We start from the raw sequence: 23,915 nt of genomic DNA, 5'->3' as shown, positions 1-23,915 counted from the left end.
TAGAGACCGCTCAGTAGTAGAGTGCTTGCCTAGCACACACCAAGCCCTTGATTCCATCTCTAGTGCCCAGCTCCAAAAACACTAAGACAATGTCTGAAGCATGAAGGGCAGCTGACCTACTCAGCACACTGGGAGAATCCCTGTGAGGGCCTGGCCCTGGCTGGGACAGAGGCATGCTTCCCTCTCTGAGCTCTGGCTTCTGAGCTAGGTGGAGTGGGGAACCTGTGGCAGAGACTTCCATCAGGGACAGGAGAGTGGCTGAGCTTAGATGCAGCATATAGGCCAGACCTTTCAGGGCCAGAAACACAAACTGTGTTTGATGTGACAAAGAGACACCAGACCTGCCTTCTTACCTGCACCTGACTCAGCCAGATTCTTCCTTCTGAGCCTCTGGTTTCAGACCTGTGTAGACATGAGGAGCATCCCCATTCTAATCCCACCCTCTGCTTCCTTCCTTTCTGCCTTCTGTTTGTTTAGGGTTCTGTTTGGTTTTGAGACGCGGTCTCCCTATGCAGCCCTGGCTGGCCTAGAATTCACTATGTAAACCAGCCTGAGATCAGCCTGCCTCTGTCCCCCAAGCTTCTGGGTTAAAATCATGTGCCACTAGGAAGTCAGAGGGACTCCACCCAACTGAGGGGAGCTTAGGACAGGCTTCCAGATGGAAGGAATCAGGTCAAGAATCCTCTCCACACTTCTCAGGATATGGTCTCCAAGGTCCAGAGACCAACGACTTTGATTAGAAAGCTGGAGACTCCTGGGAAACCAGACAGGCACAGCACAGTCCTGACTCTCCAAGGTGGCACTCAGCTAAGCTGTGCCTTGGGGATGGACAGCAACAAGACTTCCTGCTCTATCCGGGCTTTCCTCCTGAAACCTTGGCTGGCTTTCTGGGCTCTGAGCCATCCTGCACCTTGCAGCAGGAGGCAGCAGACACCTGGTAAGTACCCATAGCACCCCCTGTAGATTCCATACAATTCTCAAAACACCCCCATCTCACAGGTTGTTAGCCCTATTTTACAGGTGGGGAAACTGAGTCTGGACCATGACACAACTGGCCCTCTAGACAGAGCCACAAGATAGGGTGGCAGAGAGTCACACTTCTGAGTCCTCACTGTCCCTTCCTAGGTGAAGGGACATTTACCATTACTTTACTCTAAATTTTCACCACCTCAGCCCAGCCTCTGACATCAGGTAGGTCCCCTGTGCATCCTCACACTGGTGGCCAGACCTCCAAGACACACTGTATACTGTATATTAAGATAATAGTTCTGCATAGTGTGTGAAAATATGTCTCTGATCTTCCTCACATGCCTAAGGCACCTTATGACTGGTCTAATGAAGAGCTGAACAGCCAATAGCTAGGCTGGAGAAGATAGGCTAGGCGGGACTTCCAGGAAGAGATAGGAACTCTGGGAAAGAATCTGAGGTGCAGGTCGGACTTATGGTACTGAAGAGAGATGAGCCACATGGCAGAACATAGATTAATATAAACGGGTTAATTTAAGGTTTTTTTTTTTTTGGTTTTTCGAGACAGGGTTTCTCTGCGTAGTTTTGCGCCTTTCCTGGAGCTCACTTGGTAGCCCAGGCTGACCTCGAACTCACAGCGATCCGCCTGGCTCTGCCTCCCGAGTGCTGGAATTAAAGGCGTGCGCCACGACCGCCCGGCAATTTAAGTTTTGATAACTAGTTGGGAACAAGGCTAACCTAAGGCCAAGCTTTCATAATTAATAAAAAGTCTCCGTGTTGTTATTAAGGAGTTGGAGGTCCAAAGAAAGACCTGCCACAACTGTATGTGGCTAAAAGTGCTTTGCTTTTAGAATGCGATCCTGCCAAGCACCTAACGGTGTCTGATACACACTGGGTGCAGAGCACACTTGTGGAAAAGCCTGGACACTGGTCCAAGAACCACCAATCTACCCCATACAGTATCTTGGGAACACATCCAGCCCACTCTCACCATTTCAGTGGACTTCACCATGGGCAGGGCTGGACCCCATACTCATGACCCTGTCACTCTGGGGCCAGAACAGGTTCTCGAAGCTGGTTCTCCTCCAGCATCAGATTAGTATGACTTGTTCTTTGCTCCAGACTCCAGATGCCCCAGGCACCATGCTATAAAAATGCACCAGTCTAAACATCAGAACCTTACAGGTGAGCATGAGGTTCCTGTTCTCTCTCCCTTTATGAGAGATGGAGTTCATATATGATGGCAGGACCTGAAGGGGTTGCTTTGTTGGAACATTTTAGTTCACTGATTTGCAACGCTAGAGATTTGAACCCAGGGCCTTAAAACAGGCTAGGGGGTGGTGGTGGTGGTGGTGGTGGTGGTGGTGGCGGCGGCGGCGGCGGCAGCGGCGGCGGCCGCCTCCAGCGCACGCCTTTAATTCCAGCACTCAGGAGGCAGAGCAAGGCGGATCTCTGTGAGTTCGAGGCCAGCCTGGGCTACCAAGTGAGTTCCAGGAAAGGCGCAAAGCTACACAGAGAAACCCTGTCTTGGGGGTGTCGGGGTGGGATGGGGCTGAAGAGATGGCTCAGTGGTTAAGAGCACTGCTTGTTCTTCCAAAGGTCCTGAGTTCAATTCCCAACAACCACATGGTGGCTCACAACCACCCGTAATGAGATCTGGTGCCCTCTTCTGGCCTGTAAGGACACATGCAGACAGAACACTTATGTATAATAAATAAATCTTTAAAAATAAAATAAAATATGTCAAAATCTGGGTGTGGTGACACACACCTTCAAACCCGGCGCCCAGGAGGCACCAGCAGAGTGTGAAGCCAGCCAGGTCTACTAAACAAGAACCAGGATAGCCAGGGGTAGAGAGACCTTGTCTCAAAAAAAAAAAAAAAAAAAAAGCAAGCATCCTTTAGTTTTGCTGACAAAAGTAAGAAAGCAGATCAGGCACGGTAGCTCCCTACAGTCCCAGAACTAGGGAAGCAGTTAGGATCACTTTGAATTCAAAGCCAGCCTGAGTGACAGGGCAAATACCACTGAGACGCTATTTAAAAAAGAATGAAGGTTACTCACGATTTCACAATAAAACTCTAACAAGGATTTTTTTCACTAAAGTTTGATACAATCTCACTATGTAGCCCTAGCTAGCTTCAGACTCAGAGATCCACCTGCCTCTGAATCCCCAAGTACTAGAACCAAAGGTGTGCACCACCACACCTGACTTTATTATTAATTTTAAAGGAAAAAAAAATCTTGAAAAGGCAATCTGAACCATGCTGAGTGCAGATAATGACTAAAAACACACCTTTCATCCCCACACTCAGGAGGCAGGCAGATCTCTGTGAGTTTGAGGCCAGCCAGGACTACAGAGAAACCCTGCCTCAAAAAACAAACAAACAAACAAACAAACAAACAAAAAACCCCTGTCTCCTACAGACAGCTTTTGTCCTTCAGTATTATAGACATACCTCAGATCTCCAAAAAGCGGGGGGCTCTCTTCTCAGACAGTGTGCCTGTAGGAACTCCAGCTCGGCTCCCCTCCTCCAGCTCATCACCTAAATCAAAGATACCCAAGTGGAAGTACCAGTGAGAACGTGAGGGCACCTGCTTGCTCTCCAGGCCCAGCTCCTCCTCTCTCCCATCAATGAGGCAAGTGCAGAGCTTAGGACAGAGCCTGGCAAAAGGTAAGCTTTCAGTGAATGGTAAAATGAATTACTATTGGCCTGCTGTAGAAGACTGTGTGCTGGGCCTGGGAAACAAGATGAACAATCAGGATTCCAAGCTCCACACTCAGGAACTCCTTCCTGAGAAAAGGCCCAGCCAGTGGTGATGCTCTGCTCAGTTTAGGGTAGCACAGACTTTCCTGAGATGTCCACAACACTGATTCTCATCCCATCCACACCCTCATGACAGTGGTAGATCACCACCAGATAGCTTCACCTCAATGTTTTAGACAGGATTTTAGGGGTTTTTTTTTTTTTTTTGTTGTTGTTGTTTTTAGACAGGGTCTCACTCTATAGCTCAGGCTGGCCCAGAACTTGCAATATAGCTCAGGCTATATAGTGAGTTGAACTATCCACACTTCTGTCTTGTCCTCCCCAGTACTGGGGTTCTGGGCATGAACCACCATCCCAGACTTACTTACCTATTTCTCAGGCACATTATTTCCCGCTCAGTTAAAACTAAATCTTTCCTCTTGTTAAATGTGTTCCTTGTCCTGCTTCCTACCACAGTGAGCAATGCCAACATCCACCAGCCAAGGACAGGGGACAGCACTGGGGACTTGGCTTAGCAGGTAAAGTGCCTGTTTGGCTGTGCAGGCCTGACAACTTGAGTTTGATTCCCTAGAGCCCACAATGCAGCGGGGCACAACTGTAATCTCAGCTCTCCTGGGGAGAGATGACAGACAGACGGGAGAATCAGAATGCTTGGGGTATAAAGCCTGTAGTACACTATACAGGAGAAACAAGAGACCCTGACTCAACAAGGCAGAAGATAAGAACCCAATCAACTTGACAAACTGTCCTCTGACACACACATACACACACTTTTAAGAAGAAATGGGACAGCCGGGCGGTGGTGGCGCACGCCTTTAATCCCAGCACTCGGGAGGCAGAGCCAGGCGGATCTCTGTGAGTTCAAGGCCAGCCTGGTCTACAGAGTGAGATCCAGGAAAGGCGCAAAGCTACACAGAGAAACCCTGTCTCGAAAAACCAAAAAAAAAAAAAAAAAAAAAAGAAGAAATGGGACAATCCTGACAACTCAGTGCTTTCTCGCTGGAGTTATCACCAAGTTTTATCAATTCTACCTCCAAAATGATCTCTCCCCACTCATTCTCATGCACCTAAACTTACTCAAGGCCACCCTTACGCCTCACTTAAATTAGTCCGGCAATCTCTTGACTTCAGGCTCACTCCTTTATTCCTCTTCAACTTGCCCAGTGATCTTTCTTGTCCACAAACCTGATACTTAAATGCCTTCTCATTAGCCTAAAAGCTAAAAGTGCTGAACTTTGGAACGTCCCAGAGACTTAGGCAGAGCTTCAGTGGCCTTACCGCCCATCTCTGCTAGGGGAAGCGGAGTTTGAGCATTCTCACAGACAACACCTTCCACGAAGGACATACCACCCTTCTCCTGCCTCACTCCCCTAAGTACCCTTCAGGCTCGGCTTCCTGGGAGAATGGGACTCCCTGGATTCACCTAGACCGAGTAAGGGGTCTTGGATCAAGGTTCCCTCCTGCAGCACAGTGATTTCTGAAAGGCCTGTTCCCCTCTCCCATGTGAGTCTTTGCTCTCTTCTCTGAAAGGCGATGACACACATAAGAGCATGGGACTTTCCGGACACTCACTCTCTTAACTGTAAGCATGCTAGGCTCTGTACGCCTATTACCTCATGTAACCTATCACACAGTCTGGGAAGACAGGTTTTATTATGAGCCCTGCTTTAAGGCTGAGGAAACTGAGGTGGAGTCTCCGCTTGGAGCCGGGAACCCCGGTCCCACTTGCGGACCTAGACCGCGGGCATCTCCTGCTCTGTTCTCAGATCTGTCAGGGGCGGAGAGGAGGGAAACAGGGTGGACGGATGGAGGGACGAGTGAATGAATGGACGGTCTACGGTGGGGGCAGTGTCCGCCCCTACTCCGCACCACGTCCAGGCCGCCCCGCACTTCGCCCCCACGCGGCCGCAGCACGCCCACCCGCCGCGGCCGGCGCGCGGGGTCAAGGGGCGGTGACAGCCCGGCGGCGGGGGCGGAGATGCCACCAGCCGGGGTGTCACCCGGTCCCGGAGGCGACTCGCGCCCCTCCGGCAGCGCGGGTGCACGTCCACCCCTCCGGGCCGCTCCCCGGCCCGCGGCGCCCTCCGCCCGGGCCTCCCCTCCCCCACACAACTGTCCCGGCATCTCAAGTCTCCGGGCCCCTGCGGCTTCCGTCCCGCCTCCCGGGGCTCCCCGGCCGCCCGCGCTGGCCCAGCCTCACCTGCCATGTCCCGAACTCTACCACAGGGGGAGGTGCATCACGGCCGCGAGAAGGCCGGGGGCAGCGCTTCACAGCAGACAAAGGGCGCCGCCATGTTAGAGCCGGGCGGAACCGACCTCGCTGGCTTCCCGGCAGTAACTTCCGTCGCTTGCCCAGCGCGGCTCAACGTGCGCGACCGCCAACAGGCGCATGCGCCTAGCCACCCAAAAGTTCTTCGTTAGTTAACTTCTGGACTGGTTCCCACTTTAACTCCTAGCTTGGCTTTCCGCTCCAGATAGATCCGCAGTGGCACTGACTGTGTGCCAGACGCCATGTTCATCGTCTCACTTGTTCCTCACATCATAAAACCGTGTTATTTCTCCTCTTTTTTTTTTTTTTAAAAGACTGTAAGCTTAGTTGCAAAAAGGGTTAAGGAAATTGCATATACTCGCACATCTTTGTGATGGAGCAGAGATGTGAACCTAGTTGTGGCTCCCATTATGGATTTGGTAATATTTTGCAGTACCGAGGAACAGCAGCAACTTGAACTTGTTAGATGGCTCATTGGGCCAGGTGCTTGTTATGCAGGCAGGACAACCCAAGCTCAGTCTTGAACACCCACATTTAAAACCGGGGACAGGAGAGATGGCTCAGAGGTTAAGAGCCCTTTTGCTCTTGCAGAAGACTTAGCTTTAGTTCCCAGCACCCACACCTTGACTCCAATTTCAAGGGACCTGATACCTTCTTCTGGTATCTGCAAGAAATAGGTATGTACATGGTACACATACATACATGTAGACAAAATACACATAAAATAAGTAAATCTCAAGTAAATAATAATAATCTAAGCATAATATTAATCCCACCCATCAAGAATAAGAACACCACTACAGTTTAAAGCCAAGTTTGAGCAAGCTTTAATTAAAAACTGGCCACGTGGATGGGAAATGGCCAGGTCCATACCCAGGTTCCTGGGAAATGGCCCAGTATCAAGTATGGCTTAAGAAGGAAAACCCAAAATTTATTGCATTTCCCATCAAATCCAATCAGGGGCAAGCATACATTCTGACATATGTCCTGTCTACTTACCTCACTCCCACACATGATCAAGCACATCTGGTACAGATGGATCAAACAAACTTATTTAGGAGAATGAAAAACACGTGGTTTGTTATCTCTCATAAACAATAGCCTCCAGCATTTTAGGAACTATCTGTCCTTGGCAAGAGGTTTGCAGATCAGAGACATTTTTGTTTCATGGATTTCTATAACATGGTAATTAAAACTTAAAATGTAAATATGGCTCTAGCATTCCCCCCCCTTGAGTTGTATCCTGATTCAAATCCTTGACTCTGTGATGGGCACCTGTTTATATTAGGATCTAATAGCCATCAGCTTAAGGTATCCAGACAGGAACCATCATTTAATTAAAGCATCAATGATAAAGAGCCAACAGCAATTGGCAGAAGTAGAATGGCCAAAGGCCTTGTAATGGCTGACATCAGAATTATCATCTAGAAGGAACCTGGAAATGAGAATGGAGATGAGTTATTTACTTCATCTCAGGTCCCCTTTTGTGCAATGACATTTTTTTTTTAGTACAGCCAAGTTATTTATAATGATTCCTGTGTGGTTTACATAGAAATATTTTTCTTTGACAGCTATATAATAACCTCTCTGTTTTAAATAGAGCAGGTTGAGTGCCCCATCATACCATAGAACTATTTTAACTAATGAATCTACCTACGATAGATCTGGGTCCATTTGGTTTTAACAGTTGCCTTTCTTGGTAAGCCAATAGGCACTATAGGAAGCTATTTTGTCTCATATAACAGGAAGTTTCCTTTTGATCTAATATTCCAGGCTGTTGGGAACAAGGGGAGCACACCCTCTTCTGTACTTCTTGCTGAAACTAGGATGTTGTTGTGTTGTTGTCAGGGCCCAGGAAGTCTGGAATGCTAGTCAAAGGCAAGGAGGGGATCCAGGCAATGGGGCATTCATCGGAAGTCTCTGGTTTGCTGAACCAGCTGAAGAGGCAGGGAGCATTCACATAGGCTGGACTGGTCCACATCAGCCTTCAGCAAGTCCAGGGCTTTCAGTCATTTAGAGCATGTTGTAGACAGCAGCTGATGCTTGTATGTGTCTGTCAGCCAAGTGGAAATCTGCTCAGACAGATATAGACTACTGATGGAAGTTAAAATTTAGGAACCTAAAGGAAAATCTTATATTTGGAACTTTCAGGCCAATAGTCCTAGTAATTGGGGAAAGAGAGGAGTCCCAAGACCAGGAGAGAGAGAGAGATACCATCCTCAGGAATAAACAGGTGGGGAAACTTACGCTGTACTTATCTGGAGTCCTTTTGACGTGTGAGAGATGGTCCAAGTCTTAAGACTCCCTCGATTCTCTGAAGTTAACATGAATTTTTTAGTTTACAAAAAGACATAAAAGTTTCAGATATATTCAGTCTGTACTGAAATCCACATTGTAGAAAAAGCAGGTAACAGGTGTCTGTAAAACAAGTGGATATAGGCTCACACCTTTGAGTCTTAGCAAAAGCTATAGATTTGGGTTAAAAAGCATGAACATTTTTTCTGTCTAGAGAGCCAGAAATAGATTGGACAGAAATGTCTTTAGCCCAATGAGAAGTACATTTAAGTCTATATTTAGAAAATAACAAAAAGAAATATAAAATCTTGAGCTTATGACTGAACAGTAACTAGCCAGTGCTCTACCAGCTTATCAGACCTGAAACCTGTTTACCTTTTAATATGAAGCCTATTAGCAAGTCAAGCCTCTCTACCTTTTCTCAATAGGATTGTGGTGGTATTGTGTTCCCCAAAATATTGTGTACTCTAATAAATTTATCTGGGGTCAGAGAGCAGACAGCCACTAGACACAAAGGCTAGAAAATGGTGACACTCACACCTTTAATCCTAGCATTCCAGAGATAGAAATCCCTCTGGATCTCTGTGAGTTCAAGGCCACACTGGAAATAGCCAAGCATGGTGACACGCCTTTAATCCCAGAAAGCCAGCCTTTAATCCCAGGGAGTGGTGGTAGAAAGCAGGAAGATATATAAGGCGTGAGGACCAGAAACTAGAAGCATTTGGCTGGTTAAGCATGTGGCTGGTTAAGCTTCAGGCTTTGGAGCAACACAGTTCAGCTGAGATTCATTCTGGATGAGGACTCAGAGACTTCCAGTCTAAGAAACAGGACCAGCTGAGGAACTGGCAAGAACTTTTAAGATTCCTGCTACATAGGATACCTAGTAGCTCTAGAAAAAGCAAGGCTTGATTTTTACATATGAAATGAGCTAACAAGCTGGCTGCAGCCTGGGGTAAGAACCTGCTTGTCTGCTGCTGCTAAGCTGACAAAGCTATAGTTAGTCTAGCCAGCAGTACTATTAGAGATCTGAGAAGGATACATTATAGCATTAAGTATAATCCAAATGGCCTATGTATCAGTTAAAATGACAGTGACTAGTCCATTACCTAGATAGCCATCTCTGGCTCCTGTGGTCTCCATGGTGTTGGGGGCAGAGGTGCTGGGACAGCATCGGTCTTCAGCTGCCAGGTCCAGAAGGTGAGAGGCTTTCCTGTGGAGGAGGAACATGGAAGAGACTGACCTTACTTTGGCTAGGCAAAGTGAGGCAATCAACTCTTCAGTGCCCTGCTTGTCCACAGTTTGGGTTGGGTCCTGGAGGTAGGTTCTTCATTGGGGCAGTCTTGCCCAGTGATTAGCATTACCATAATCCAGGTGGAGACATCATGGTGCCCCATCATCTTCTTTGGAGATCCCTGGGTCACTGCTAGGAACTAGGAGGCTTTGTCTGTCATAGTAATATTTCTCCATTAAACATTTTAAATGCTATATTCATCAGATCTCAGACAAGTTTGAGGACCATTATCTATTAAGTCTATTTGAGCTAAAAAAAATCTAGGCTTAACCTTGAAAACATATATAACTACAAGTTTGATAATTATAGATGACTCCTAACCTGTATTTCTTAATTATACATTACATTTTTAAATGAGCTGCATAGATACAATAACTTAAACAAGAATAGAAATATATATGTATATATATATAATATAACAAAAATAACCTTAAATTTGTATCAATATATAAAAATCCATGCCAATGTGAAATATTTGAGACTAGTAGTTTTTTTTAGTTTAAAAGTAGATTCAATAATCTACCTTTTAATCCTGTCATCTTTATTTTAAAAGTAGATGTAATAATATACCCTTTCCTATATCTCCCTCCCCCTTTTTTGGGAAAAAGATCCCTTAACTGACCTCCTTTGTTTGGTTTTCCCCCTGACCATGACCAATAACAACTTGCAACCAGCATCCCCAAACGATGACAAACATCCACCGAATGACCAGAAACCACCCACCCCTTGGGAATGTGGGTGACCTGCTCTTTAGACTGCTTCCTAGGGGTGACAGCATCTCTAAGGGACCCTTAGAAAATTGAGATAATGGTCAAGTCCTGGGGGAGATAGCTGTGCTATTTTTTTGTTTAGTCTCTGTGTAATGGGAAAGTGTAGAGCTTATCTGAAGTCTTGGTTGGAGTAGTCTGTAAGGCTGGACCATCTCAGCTAGCAGCTTTGAAGTTGTTCTGGATGTAGATTTTTGAGGAAACTGTAAACTGAAGCATTCTGAGAGGCTGGATCACCTGAGATACTTTTCTTATTGATCTCCTGTTCTTTTGATCTGAAAACACGCAAACTTTTAAAGGTAACATACATATCTATATTATCACAAGTATAGAACGTGCAGTGTGCACAAGTCAGCTAAAGATGATTTGTTTTATGCTTGAGCAGGTAAAAGACATCTGTCAATTTTATGTCTGTTTGGACAGTATAACCAAACTGTTAGGAGGATTCTGTAGCCAACAAAATTTATCATATCTCATCCAGTCTCAGAGCTGTTCCCATGTAGAAGGATCAGCTTATACATCTCCTATCCTGTGGTCATTCTTGGCTTCCTCCCTCACATCTGCAGCCAAGATCCTCGAGGTCTCCCCTAGTCAAATCTGATCTTTATTAATTTTGAAGCAGTCTATAGCTTTTTGTTTCCTGTGGAAACAAAAGCATAGCCTTTCCCCCAAGGCAATGCATTTCCTGACTCCCATTCTGAAGCCAAGACATCCTAAAGTATCTAGGCTGGTTTAATTCAGTAATTCCTTCCACAATCCCATGTCTCTCAGCAGCTGCCATTTGTTCATCAGCATTTCAAAAATTCAAAGTCAACAAAGCACCATACAAGATCCAAGTGCCCTGATTATTTCCCAACCTTAAGTTTTTAATATTATTTTACTCTTTCTTTAAGGAGACAGAGAGAAATAGGGCTTTTATAGGAGCAAGCAGGGGTAAGCTAGAGATTCCAGCCAAACAGATGTCAGTAACTATTTCATGTGGATCATTTCACAACCTCCTGTTTAAAATTACCTCATTGAAATTGATTGCTAAATTTTATAACAACACCAATAATGTTAAGATTAAAATATGTTGGGCGGTGGTGGCACACGCCTTTAATCCCAGCACTTGGGAGGCAGAGGCAGGCGGATCTCTGTGAGTTCGAGGCCAGCCTGGGCTACCAAGTGAGTTCCAGGAAAGGCGCAAAGCTACATAGAGAAACCCTGTCTCGAAAAACCAAAAAAAAAAAAAAAAAAAAAAAAGATTAAAATATGTTGTGAATGGTATTTAAAAAGAAATGTAGTTGTAACTAAAATATAAAGGACATTTTTTAAATTAATTCAGTATCCTGAGATAAAATTGTTTAAATTTCTATCACAGTAATTCTTTAAGTATTGCTATTTTTTCCTAGTATCCTTGTACTAAATGAACATTTAAAAACCTATGATTAGGGGTGGAGAGAAGATGGCTCAGCAGTTAAGAGCACTGGCTGCTCTTCCAGAGGTACTGAGTTCAATTCCCAGCACCCACAGGGTGGCTCAAAACCATCCATAATGAGATCTGGTGCCCTCTTCTGGCCTGCAGGCATTCATGCAGGCAGAACACTGTATACACAATAAATAAATATTTTTTTAAAAAAACTATGATTAAGTATATTTTCTTACAAGAACTCCAATATGCAGTAAGGCTCGTTAAGGAAGGGAATGGCTCAGTTGCCTTTAGCCTACTGGTTAGGGTGAGATAGGACCTCTCTATCTTTTCTCTATATTGGTCTTTTCTGTGTCAAACACACAGATTGCAAGCCCAGTGCCACTTTGAGATCTTTGGCAGCAGTTAACTCTGCAGCTCACACTTGATTGAGCCTGTATGATAATGAGTATTCAGAGATGGTTAATGCCTGGGGGCGCTCACCAACCTAAGATAGAACGCCAGTGTGGCCTGGGCAGGCATCTCCATGACAGGTAAGGTGACCTGCTGACATCCCACACAACCTAAGTCAGAAGCTCATTTTTTAGTAAAAGGGGGACCTGTAGGGTCCTGGCCCCCGTTTTAGGTAGCTGTTGCCTTGCTTGCTGACCTTGTCCTCCCTATGCTAATTCCCTGCCAGGTTCCACCCTCCTGAATGCTTAAGGGAAGTTCCTTGTCTGTGTATCCTGCATAATGGGCGTTAACAGCTTAGATGCAAGATTGTAAAACATTGGTATCGAACTTCTGCCCTCCAGGGTTCTCCCATTGTGCTGTAAGCCTGTATTTAAGACCTCTTCCCTCCTTCAATAAACAGCATTTGGCATTAAATAAATAAATAAATAAATAAATAAAGTATATTTTCTTACTAGACAAAGCTTTTGCTTTTCAAATAATCTTTGCCTTAAGTATATAAAATCCATTTAGAGAATGATGCCTACATAAAATATTCCTACTAAACTACATGTAAACATGATTCTGAGGACAAATATTTAAATCTACTTATAAACTTTGGTCTGTTAGATAAAGAAATAACATAAGCTAAGGAGGCAGAGACAGGTGGATCTTTGAATTCTAGGCCAGCCTGGTCTACAGAGTGAGTTCCAGGACAGCCAGGGTTATACAAAGAAACTCTGTCTTGAAAAAAAAAAAAAGGTAAAAAACTATTAAGTAAGACCGTTCATCGAATGCAAATAACTATGAATACAGGGGGTACTATATAGCCAGTCTTGTAAATTTTGGTTATTTTAGGCCTTTTTTTTTTTTAATTACAGACTCTTTTTTTTTCCTTTTATTTTATTTTACAATACCATTCATTTCTACATATCAGCCATGGATTCCCTTGTTCTCCCCCCTCCTGCCCCCCTCCCCTTCCCCCCTATTTTAGGCCTTTTAGACATTTGTTTCTTTAATCTTCACTCCATTAAGCCAAACTGTGTTTTTGGTTACTTAATTTTCAATATAGCAATCTATGTCACATTATGTAAGCTACAGAAGGTGTAAAAAACAATGATATAGAAGCTTGCTTATTTATTTATTTACTTACTTACTTTCTTTCTTATCCTGGAACTGGATACTTATCCTGGACCAGGCTGGCCTGGAACTTACTGAGATCCCTGGCTGCCTCTGCCTCCCAAGTGCTGAGATTAAAGGTGTGCATCACCACAGCCCAGTAGGAGTTTCTTTCTTAATGGCCTTTACCAGCTATTCCTCTCTCCTGAAGACTGCTTGTCCTGCCCACTACTCAGCCTCCTCTACCTCAGATCCTAGGGATATGCTTCCTACCTCTGAGGGAGCTTATAACATTTAACAGAATATGTGGCTTCTGGAAGCACAAAATGTGATGGTTGGCCAACAAGAGGAACTGTGAATGGAAACTCCTGAAACGACTCTGTATGTGGGTCCGGAGAGATGGCTCTGAGGTCAAGAGCACTGGCTGCTCTTCCAGAGGTCCAGGGATCCTGAGTTCAATTCCCAGCATTCACATGGTAGTTCACAACCATCTCTAATGAGATCTAGTGCCCTCTTCTGCCATGCAGGCATACATGCAGACAGAACACTGTATATGTAATAAATAATCTTAAAAAAAAAAATCTGTATACAGAGATGCAGAGCCTGGATTTCAATACTGTGGAGAGGTTGGAACGTGTAGGCCCTGAGGATAATTACCTATCACTGGGCTAAGTTCTGGCCCTCTGGAACAGCCATCCCTTGCCTTCCTCCTGTGGTGACAATAGATAAAAACTATTAACTCAGCAGACCACCAGCTTCCGCCAATCCGAAAGCTAAGCTGTCATCATATAGCATCTTGAATCTATGGAGAAGCTTCCCCCATCTCTCCAAACCATCTCTCTGATGATGTGCCCACCAATGTGTTTTAAACTTGCCTCGATTTATGAATTTTTCTGTTTTGTAAAGCTCATGAAGCTGCTTCTACATTGGAACATGGAATTTGGGATAACCTAGATCTGTGTTCCCAGAACATTGTTCACTCAAAATAGCTCCAGAATAAACTCTTTCATTCCCTTAAAGATGAGAGCTGTAGTTTTTGTGTTGACATACTATACACAGCCAGCCATGGTGGTCCTGTGTCCGTCATCAATCACTAGGGGCCTGGGGCAAGGGGATCAGAAGTTAAAGAACAGCTAGCTGCAGATTGAAACCCTGCCCCCTCCCCCAAATAAAAATAAATAAGAAGGGCTGGAGAGATGGCTCAGAGGTTAAGAGCACTGACTACTCTTCCAGAGGTCCTGAGTTCAATTCCCAGCAACCATATGGTGGTTCACAACCATCAATAATGAGATCTGGTGTCCTCTTCTGGCCTGCAGCCATACACGCAGGCAGAACATTGTATACATAATAAATAAATAAATCTTTAAAAATAAATAAATAAATAAGAAACCAAAGCAGCCAGTTAATGACTGGAATTAGGGGAATGAGGCCTGACTGGGAAGCTTCCAGAAAGCTATCCCAGGTCAGGAAGCAGCTGGATTGGGAAAAGATAGAGTTTGCTTGGTAGGAAGCCTGTCTCCCCACACCCAAGAATTTGTTGATATAAACTTTCAGATCGAAGAAGTCCCCTAGGTCCAGTTCCTGGGGCTCCCTTGTGACTATGAAAGGTTTGGCCCCATAGTGGAGCAGCTATTAACCATCTGGAAGATGTGTCCAAGGACATTCTCAGACAGGCCCTGTGGCAGCCTGGCTTCCTGAAAGGACTCCCAGGACTGGAGAGCCAGCCTCAAGGATTCTAGCCTGGAGACTCTGGTAAGATGTGGTACCGGGCTCCTCAGCACTAGGAAAAAGACCAAGTATGGAGGAGTGGGCAGGCAGGGGGCTCAGGGTGGGGGATGTATGGCTGCTACCAGTGGACTTCACACAGTCCCTGTATCAACCGACAAACCAGAGCACGAGCGTCCTCTGGCCCAGGCAAAGATTACACCAGCTACGGAAGAGAGCTGGGGTATTATTTCCTTAATTGGAGAAGTTACTTTTTGTTAAATTAATTTACTGTGTACATGCACATGCATAGTGTCAAGGAACAACTTCAGAGTTGGTCTTATTCTATTGTTATATACTGAGATCACACTCAGGTTGTCAGGTCGCAGCAAGCGATCTTGCCCCTCTAAGCCATCCCACTGACTTAGTTGTGTGTATGTGCTGTGAGGGCAGTGGTTTTGTGCACCATGATGACACACACCTTTAGTCCCAGCACCCAGGAGGCAGAGACAGACAGATCTCTGAGAGTTTGAGGCCAGCCTGGTCTATAGTTTGAGTTTCAGGACAGCCAGCACTACACAGAGAAACACTCTGTGTGTGTGTGTGTGTGTGTGTGTGTGTGTGTGTGTGTGTGTGTGTGTGTGTAAAGGGGTGAACAAGCGGGGGAGGTGGACAAAGTGGACACCATACCCAGCTTCTTTTTTTTTTCCAAACAGAATCTCATTCTAGTCTATGTTGGTCTCAAAACAGCAATCCTCCTGACTCAGCTTCCCAAGTGCTGGGATTACAGGCCTGAGGTACCACACCTGACACACCTAAAGCACCATGAGGCTTTGGCCAAGCATGATGCTATACATTTGTAATCCCAGAGCTGGAAAGGAAGAGGCAAGAGGGTCGCCAGAAGTTCAAAGCCAGTCTGGTCTATGGATATGCTCAAAGACAGCCAGACTACACAGGAGACCCTGTCTATGCAGCCAATAGATAATAAATAAATAAATAAATAAATAAATAAATAAATAAATAAATAAATAAATAAATAAATAAATAAGTAAACACATAAATAAGCAAATAAGCAAGCACATAAATAAATAAATAAGCAAACAAACACATAAATAAATAAGTAAATAAATGAATGAATAGATAGATAGATAGATAGATAGATAGATAGATAGATAGATAGATAGGTAGATAGATAGACAGATAGATAGATAGCAAAGGCTTTGGATTTAGACAGTGCCACTCTGGATGTTTTTTCCTGAATGAATCCATTGCTTACTTCATTCATTCTCTCTTCTATGGTTCTATGGTGTGCTGAGCTCGGAGATAGGGGCAGCATGATAGAGCAGTTACAGCAGGGATCCCCAGGCAAAGTACCTCGGGATGTCAGTGTAATTGTTGTAAGCTGTGGGATGAGGATGCTGTGGACCTCCCTAAAGGCCACCAGCACCCATGCTGGCTGAGCCCCTTTTCCCTCCTCTTTCTAAGCTACCCCGATTCCCCTCCTCATGTTTCTAGACCTCCTTTACAGTGTGGCCCATAAGCCTGTATGACATAACCTCAGGTCCCAGCCTAGACTGATTGTGTGTGTGTGTGTGTGTGTGTGTGTGTGTGTGTGTGTGTGTGTGTGTGTGTGCGCGCGTGCACATATGTGTAAGCTGGCATAGCATCTAACTCAATCATTTTCTATTTAACTTTTTTTGTTTGTTTGTGATAGGTTTTCTGTACCCCAATAATAGGTTTCTCCACCGACGCAGTATGCCAGATCAAGCGAAATGAAAAAGTAAAAGACCATGTTTATTTGGGCAAAGCATTCCTGGGTGACCCTCCAGCCCCCAGTGATTGAGAAGGGAGAAGGGGCAGGAGAGAAATCACATGGCCAGTCTAAAGGAGGGACCTTAAATACCCGGTAGGTACGGAGGTGATGACGTGTTCTCCACAAGCTGAGTTTGTGCCCAGTTATAAGGCTTTAGGCAAGGATCATGCAGCATTAGGGGAGAAGCCACCACTTGGCAGTTTTTCCAAGAGGGCAGGCTTTGGAGAGGCAGGAATTGGGGCTTTCTCAGCTGGAAGTTCCAGCTGAACACACCCACCTTCTTGGTTATATGGGTTCTGGTCCAAATCTGACTACTTCCTGGGGAAGGGGAGTTGGGAGTCAGTGGACTCACACTCAGGCCGAGGTTTGGGTGAAGAAGCACTCAGTTCACTGCCATCCTGGAGACCTCAGGAATCTGTTCCTGGAGGAAGCGGAGAAGACAAGTGGCTAGGAGGAAAAAAATTGATTATTACCACTAGTCCCACGAACAGGGCTAGCCAGGGGAAGAGTAAAGACTGCCGGGAGGAATGGAACAGAGATGTGCCCTGGCTGTATTGGCGAAGTTCTTCAGACAGTTTGTGGAGTGACTCGGTATGAGTTCCCACCAGGCCGGATTCCTCGGTACAGTAGCAGCGCTCTTTCCTCGGGAACATGCAGGTATCTATCAAACAGCTGGAACAGATTCACACCTTGGTGCCTTAGCAAAGGTCATGGCTTTGGGTTCAAAGGCATGGGCATTTCTCCTGTCTAGAGAGCTTGGTTTTAGCCTGATGAAACCCACCTTTAAGTCTACACTTGGAAAACAGCCAGAGGAAATTTGAAGCCTGTTTATCCTTTACTATGAAGCCTGTGAACAAGGCAAGCCTGTCTGTATTTCTAATAAGAAATGTATCTAATGAACTACCAAAGCGGTTGTAGCCTTGGAGGGTCAGGGGAAGCTGTTAAACAGGCCAAGCTATTGGTACCCTAGTCATCAAACGCCATCAGAACTGGAAGGATAAATTTTACCTGAGTAAGCCGAGGTGAAGCACCTTCCAAAGCTATTAAAATGACAGAGACTTAACGGCTCCCTAGACAGCGACCCCAGGTTCCTCCATAGTCATTGGAGACAGGGGTCCCAGGGCAGCATTTGTCTTCAGCTGCCAGACCCAGAAGACCTGACAGACTTTCCTGTGGAGTAGAAATTTGGGGAGACCGGCCTACCTTGTCTTGGCAAAGCAGGGCAATCAGTTCCCCAGTGTCTTGCTTGTCCACAGTCTGGACAGGGTCTTGGCAGCAGTTGAAGTGGAAGGAATTTTTTTCTGCCCTGTGGCCAGCTTTGCCACATTTAAAGCAAGCTCCATGTGGAAGCTCTTCTGTGCCCATCCATTTTCTTGGAGGAGATAGGGGTGCTGCCAGGAGCCAGCATGTCTCTATTTATCTACCTATTTATTTATTTAGGTTTTTGAGACATTGTAGCCTTGGCTGTCCTGGATCTCTCTCTGTAGATCAGGCTGGCCTTGAACTCACAGAGATCTGCCTGGCTCTGCCTCCCAGGTGCCAGGATTAAAGGTGTGTGCCACCACCGCCCGGTGCAACTACTAGTTTTAAATATTTTACATTGGCTTGGATTTTTTTATACTGATACAAATTTGAGATTATTTTTGCTAGAACATACGGTACATACATTTCTACTCTTATTCAAGGTATTGTATCTATACAGCTCATTTAACAATGTAATGCAAATTTCTAGTCCTTGAAGTATATTATTACAAACTGTTTAGGATAATAAAGAAATGCAGGTTAGTAGTTAGTTACCTATTACAATCAAACTTGTAGTCGTATTATGCATGTTTTCTAGGCCAAATAGATATATTTTTGGTAGACAGGTGGTCTTTAAACACTTCAGAAATCTATAGAATATGGCATTTAAGATGTTTTAATAACATAGATTCTTCTTTTTTTATGACTATGAGACTTGTCTGCTCCTGGCAGCACTAATCTACTTCAGAGAAGATGATGGGCATCAAAGAAACTCCATATGGAGTTTGCTTTCTTTGTGGCAAAAGTTAGCCACTGGGCAAGAAAGTGCCCTTGCCTCAACTGCTGACAATATGCTGTCCAAATTGGACAAGCAGGACACAAAAGAAAGTGACTGCCAAACTTTGCCAAGACAAGGTAGGGCAGCTCTTCAAAATATCCTGCTTCACAGAAAAGTCTATCAGATATTCTAAGCCTGTATGCTGAAGGTGGATACCCAACGTTACAGAGGAACCTTAGGTGACTGTCCAGGCAGCCAGCTGTTTCTGTCATTTCTCACATTTTTTGGAGGTCGCTTGCTTGCACTTCCTGCTTACTCAGGTAATATTATTTCCTTCTCTGGTCTCTGATGTTGAAAACTAAATAGTTATAGTTTTCCTTGTTAACAAATTCAAATAAGAAACTCACTAAAGAGGTGTAAAGTGTATAGGATTGAGAGACATCAAAAGATAGTTTGAGGTTGGTAATGCAAAATAGGATAGACAGTGAATTAGGTACAACCCTTTGGACTCAACAAGACAGGATAGATAAAGGGGTATTTCCTCTGAATTTGTCAAATGTTAATAGACTAGACATTGTTGATGTAATTATTGCATATATATGTATACAGTTATTGTACTTATTCACATAGTTTTTCTATGTTAGTACCTTTGTGGTGATATTTTATTTGTGATCTAACAAATAAAGCTTGCCTGGAGATCAGAGTGTGGAGCTAGCCACTTATTAACCATAGAGGCCAGGCAGTGGTGGCACACACCTTTAATCCCAGCACATGGGAGGAGGAAGCAGGAAGATCAGGAGTTGAGGCCACCCCGGGCTATACAAGATTTATCCAGTCTAAAAGAGAAACAGAGCAGGTGGTAGAGGCTCACGCCTGTAAGCCCAGCACTAGGGAAGTAGAGACAGTCATATAAGGCAGGGGGAGACAGGAGCTCGGCCCCTTTTCAGTAGGAGGATTTGGAGAGGTTAGAGGTGACTGTGGCTGCTTCTTTACTTCTCTGATTTTGCAGCTTTTACCCTGATATCTGACTCTGGGTTTTTATTATTAAGACCAATTAGAATTTGCGATACAAACCTTCTCTTTTTATTTTAGACAAAAAAGGGGGGGAGAGGAAATGTTGTGATAATTTGTTTGTGTTCTGACAAATAAAGCTTGCCTGAAGATCAGTGAGTGGAGCTAGCCACTAGTTAACCATAGAGGTCTGGAGGTCTGTACAGACAGGAGACAGGAAGTGGGCAGAGAGAGGAAGTGATAGGTGGGGCATAGACAGGATCTTGGCTCCTTTTCGGTTTGAGGGGTCGGGGAGATAAGAGGTGATTGTGGCTGCTCCTTTGCTTCTCTGATCTTTCAGTTTTTCCCCTGATATCTGACTCCAGGATTTTATTATTCACACTAATTAGGATCTCACTACACCCATCCCTGCAACTGTAATGTAAAGATACTCCCTGGGTGTTTGTGAGCAAGATAAAGTTGAGACACACCCAGAGCCCAGGCTTGAGGTTCCTGGGAACAGGTAAGAAAGGGGGCACACACAGTTTAAACTTAGGTCTTGGGCCTGCGAGATTACTGAGTGGGTGAAGGCACTTGTTGCCAAGTCTGATGATCCGAGTTCACTCCCCAGATCCACGTGGTAGAAGGAAGAATAGACTCCACACGTTGTCCTCCTATTGCACGGATCCTGATTGGTCTTAATAAAAACCCAGAGCCAGCCACTTTGGAAAAACAGTTTGGTGGTTGGTCAAAATGCAAAACATTGTTACTCTGTTACTCAACAATTCTACCCTTAGGAATACATCCTCAAACTACTGAAAATGTGCACCTATGAAACATGTACATGAAAGTTTACAGCAGTGTGTTGCTAATAGTAAAAAAGTTAAAACAACTCAAATAGCTATCAAATACTGGAGAGATATAAAATGTGGCTTATTCATACAATAGAATATTATTAAGACATAAAAATGAATGAGAAACTGACAGATTAAATGACTTTGGTGAACCTTCATAATTTCATTTGTAGATCTTTCCATTTCTAATTTATAAATACATTTGGGGTTATAAATTATAAATGTACTGCCTCCTGTCAACATTGTATACTTCTATTTGATGATTTCTGTGTCAAACATTATATGGAAATGTTTCCAAGTATTTTCTGTATTAACTGTGAATGAATAGAACAAAATAAATTGCCTGTGATGGAAAAAATAAAATAAAATAAAGAAAAAAACAAAACAAAACCCAGAGACAGATATTGGGGTGAATGCTGAAAGATCAGAGAGACAAGGAAACAAGCCAAAGCCACTTCTCACCTCTCCAGCTCCTCAGCCAATCCTGTCTCCACGAATCCTCTGACTGGAAGCCTCTGAGTCCTCAGCTGAAAAAACTCCAGTTCCTGTCTCCTCACGCCTTACATGCCTTTCTCTGCCCAGCCATTTCACTTCCTTCCTCGTGCTGGGATTAATGGCATGTGTGCTTCTCAAATGCTGGCAGCAAAGGCATGAGATCTCAAGTGCTGGGATTAAAGGTGTGTGCCACCACTGCCTGGCTCGGTTTCTCTCCTAGACTCAATCAATCTCATGTAGTCCAGGGTGGCTTTGAACTCACAGAGATCCAGACAGATCTCTGGCTCTGTCTCCTGAGTGCTAGGATTAAAGGTGTGTGCCACCACTGCCTGGCATCTATGTTTAATCTAGTGGCTGGCTCTGTCCTCTAATCCTCAGGCAAGCTTTATTTGATACACAATATATCACCACATTCTCTGGTCTCCACGTGCAGAACATGGCACACGTGTGCCCACACACAAAATAAATAAGTAAACACACTTAGCTGGCTGCGCTGACGCAAACTTCTGACCCTTCTCTTCCTTTTAGGTTTGTGGCCGGCCCTGCCCCCACAAAGACTGTCCCCACAGCTCACATCACTTGTGTTATTGACCGTGCCACTGGAAAACAAGTCTCCCTGGCAGCACCCCCAGTGACACCCAAGTATCAAGACCCAGCCAGGGACATGTCACCCCGCCCATGAAGACGGTTGTTGTGGTCTGTGGAAAAAACCACGATGCATGGGACTCGGGACTTTTCGCTCAGTTGTAGACCTCTTGCCGGGGCCAAGGATACCTTGCCATCCTACAGAGGATTTGTGGCGCTGAGAGGAGACCCTTGAAGGCTGGAGCTACTGAAAAGCATTCAACTTGGGAGACAGTTGGGTGCTCTGTCCGGGCTCTCTCTTCCTGTATCCGTGGGCAGGTTGGGTAGCTTGGTAGGATCTGTTCGGGGAGAGCCTGAATGCAGGAGTCTTTGACGTCGGAAGCCAGGAAGGCATCCTGGATGCACTGAAGGACAGAAGAGCCAGACACGTCTCTGTCCTCCTCCCCACCCTCTGTCAGGCTCTCAGCAGAGGCCAGGCATGGTACCAACCAAGCATCTTCTACCTGTCCTTATAGGGTGCTGCTGCTGCTGACATCATGGTTTTCCTGAAGCTTGGGAAGGAAATTCAAAGTAATTGTTTTGAGGCCAGCCTAGCTGAAAGTTAACCCTTTCTCCAAAAAGGATGAAGGTCGGTTAGAGAGATAGACAGTTCAGCAGTTAAGAACATAGACTATTCTTGGAGAGGACCTGAGTTTGGACTTCAGCTCTCCCGGCTTCCCACGGGCACACATATATTAAATATATTAATACACATGCACATAAACAAAAATAAAATCTTTAAAAAGAAAGAAGGAAAGGATAAACAGTGGGAACACATGCCTTTAATCCCAGTACTCAGAAGGCAGAGGCAGGCAGATCTCTGAGTTTGAGGCCAGCCTGATCTACAGAATGAGTGCCAGTACTATACAGAGAAACCCTGTCTTGAAAACAAAACAAGACAAAAAAGAAAAGAAAAGGACTACAAAATCCTAGCCCTCCTGTCTATAGAACATGGGCAGGCAGGTAGGCAGCCTAGGGGCCAGACCTTAGCTCAGACCAGGAAGAGAGACGGTTTGAACTAGGCAGGGTGCAACAGTATAATATAAAAGACTCGTGTCCACTAGGAAAGTGGATTACACTCAGCCCTCTTCCTGCTACGCATACATCCCCAAGTTAGTGCAAAAGAGTTTGATTAGAGAGGTTGCCTCCGGGGAGGCCTGTGGCTGCACAGCTCCTGCCCACCAGCAGGTGGCACCCTATCACCGGCTGGACTGTGTTTTCCAAAAGTAAAGCTACATGCTACACACCCCACTTCAGTGCGGGGATAATAAGTGTTTATGTCAAGCATGGTGACTTTTCTGAATTTAGCTGCTTGGTGGAGGTTCGGGGCTTGGGCACTGTTCTTGCACTCGGTACAGGCAGCTGTCCCTGTAGCTACTGGCAAAAGGTTGTACGGATGGCCCATGCCACATCAGATCACGCCAGTCCAGTCTGTGCATAGACATGATTTTTACTGCCATTTTACAAATGAGGAAACTGAGGCCAGAGAGGTGAAACTCTCTGCCCATGGTCACTAATTATTAAGAAGGATGGAAGAACAGAAGGAGGAGGGAAGGGAGGGGAAGAAAAGAGCAGAGGAGGAGGAAGGAGAGAGAAGAGGCAGGGACAGAGGAAGGGCAGCATGAAGGAGCAGAAAGGGAGGGGGAAAGGGGAAAGCAAGTCAGTTTGTAGCCCTCCTCTCTCCCTTCTGGCTCCGGGGGGAGGCCTGGGAGTGTGCTGGGGTTCTTCACAGAGGCATCCCAGGAGAACCTAACCCTTTCCTAGCTCCCGAACTCCCACAAAGACTTTCTAATTCCCACCTGTGCCTGCGGCAGCCAGGTTGCTCAGGAGCCTTCTCCTTGGACTGTGCCCACCATCCTCAGGGACAGAGGCCTTGTCCTTGGGCTTCAGTCCAGCAAACACAGCCCACTGAGCTCCTAAGACATCTTTGGTCTCAGGATAGATTCTGGGCGCAGGGAGAATTTTCTGTCCTGCCAGCCAGCTCCCAAATAACCACACAGCGACTTATTAATCATGAAATATTAATAACTCACCAATAGCTTAGGCCTGTTTCTAACTACCTCTTACAACTTAAACCATTTCTGTTAACTTATGCACTGCCGCATG

The 23,915-nt window shown here is 45.2% G+C and overlaps 2 protein-coding genes across 3 annotated transcripts in view; one reads left to right on the top strand and one right to left on the bottom strand.

Moving 5' to 3' along the window:
- Zbtb17 (zinc finger and BTB domain containing 17) overlaps nucleotides 1-6,085 on the bottom strand; it is a 24,391-nt gene extending 18,306 nt beyond the window's left edge. The window contains exons 1-2 of one of the 2 annotated variants that reach the window (XM_006975461.4): nucleotides 5,932-6,085; nucleotides 3,423-3,509 (exon numbers count right to left, since the gene is read on the bottom strand). The gene's annotated coding sequence lies outside the window, so the exon portion shown is untranslated. The remainder of the gene's footprint in view (nucleotides 1-3,422; nucleotides 3,510-5,931) is intronic. The other variant, XM_015994352.3, reaches the window with a different exon arrangement.
- On the top strand, nucleotides 5,937-22,097 carry Srarp (steroid receptor associated and regulated protein). The gene is given in 5 exon segments (XM_042272632.2): nucleotides 5,937-6,118; nucleotides 21,714-21,823; nucleotides 21,826-21,890; nucleotides 21,892-21,979; nucleotides 21,982-22,097. Coding segments are annotated over 5 exon segments (561 nt in total).
- Nucleotides 22,098-23,915: the final 1,818 nt, after the last annotated feature.

Source organism: Peromyscus maniculatus, chromosome 2 (assembly GCF_049852395.1).
Source record: "Peromyscus maniculatus bairdii isolate BWxNUB_F1_BW_parent chromosome 2, HU_Pman_BW_mat_3.1, whole genome shotgun sequence".
In the NCBI taxonomy this organism is placed as follows: Eukaryota; Metazoa; Chordata; class Mammalia; order Rodentia; family Cricetidae; genus Peromyscus; species Peromyscus maniculatus.
This window is presented reverse-complemented; position numbering and strand designations above follow the sequence as displayed.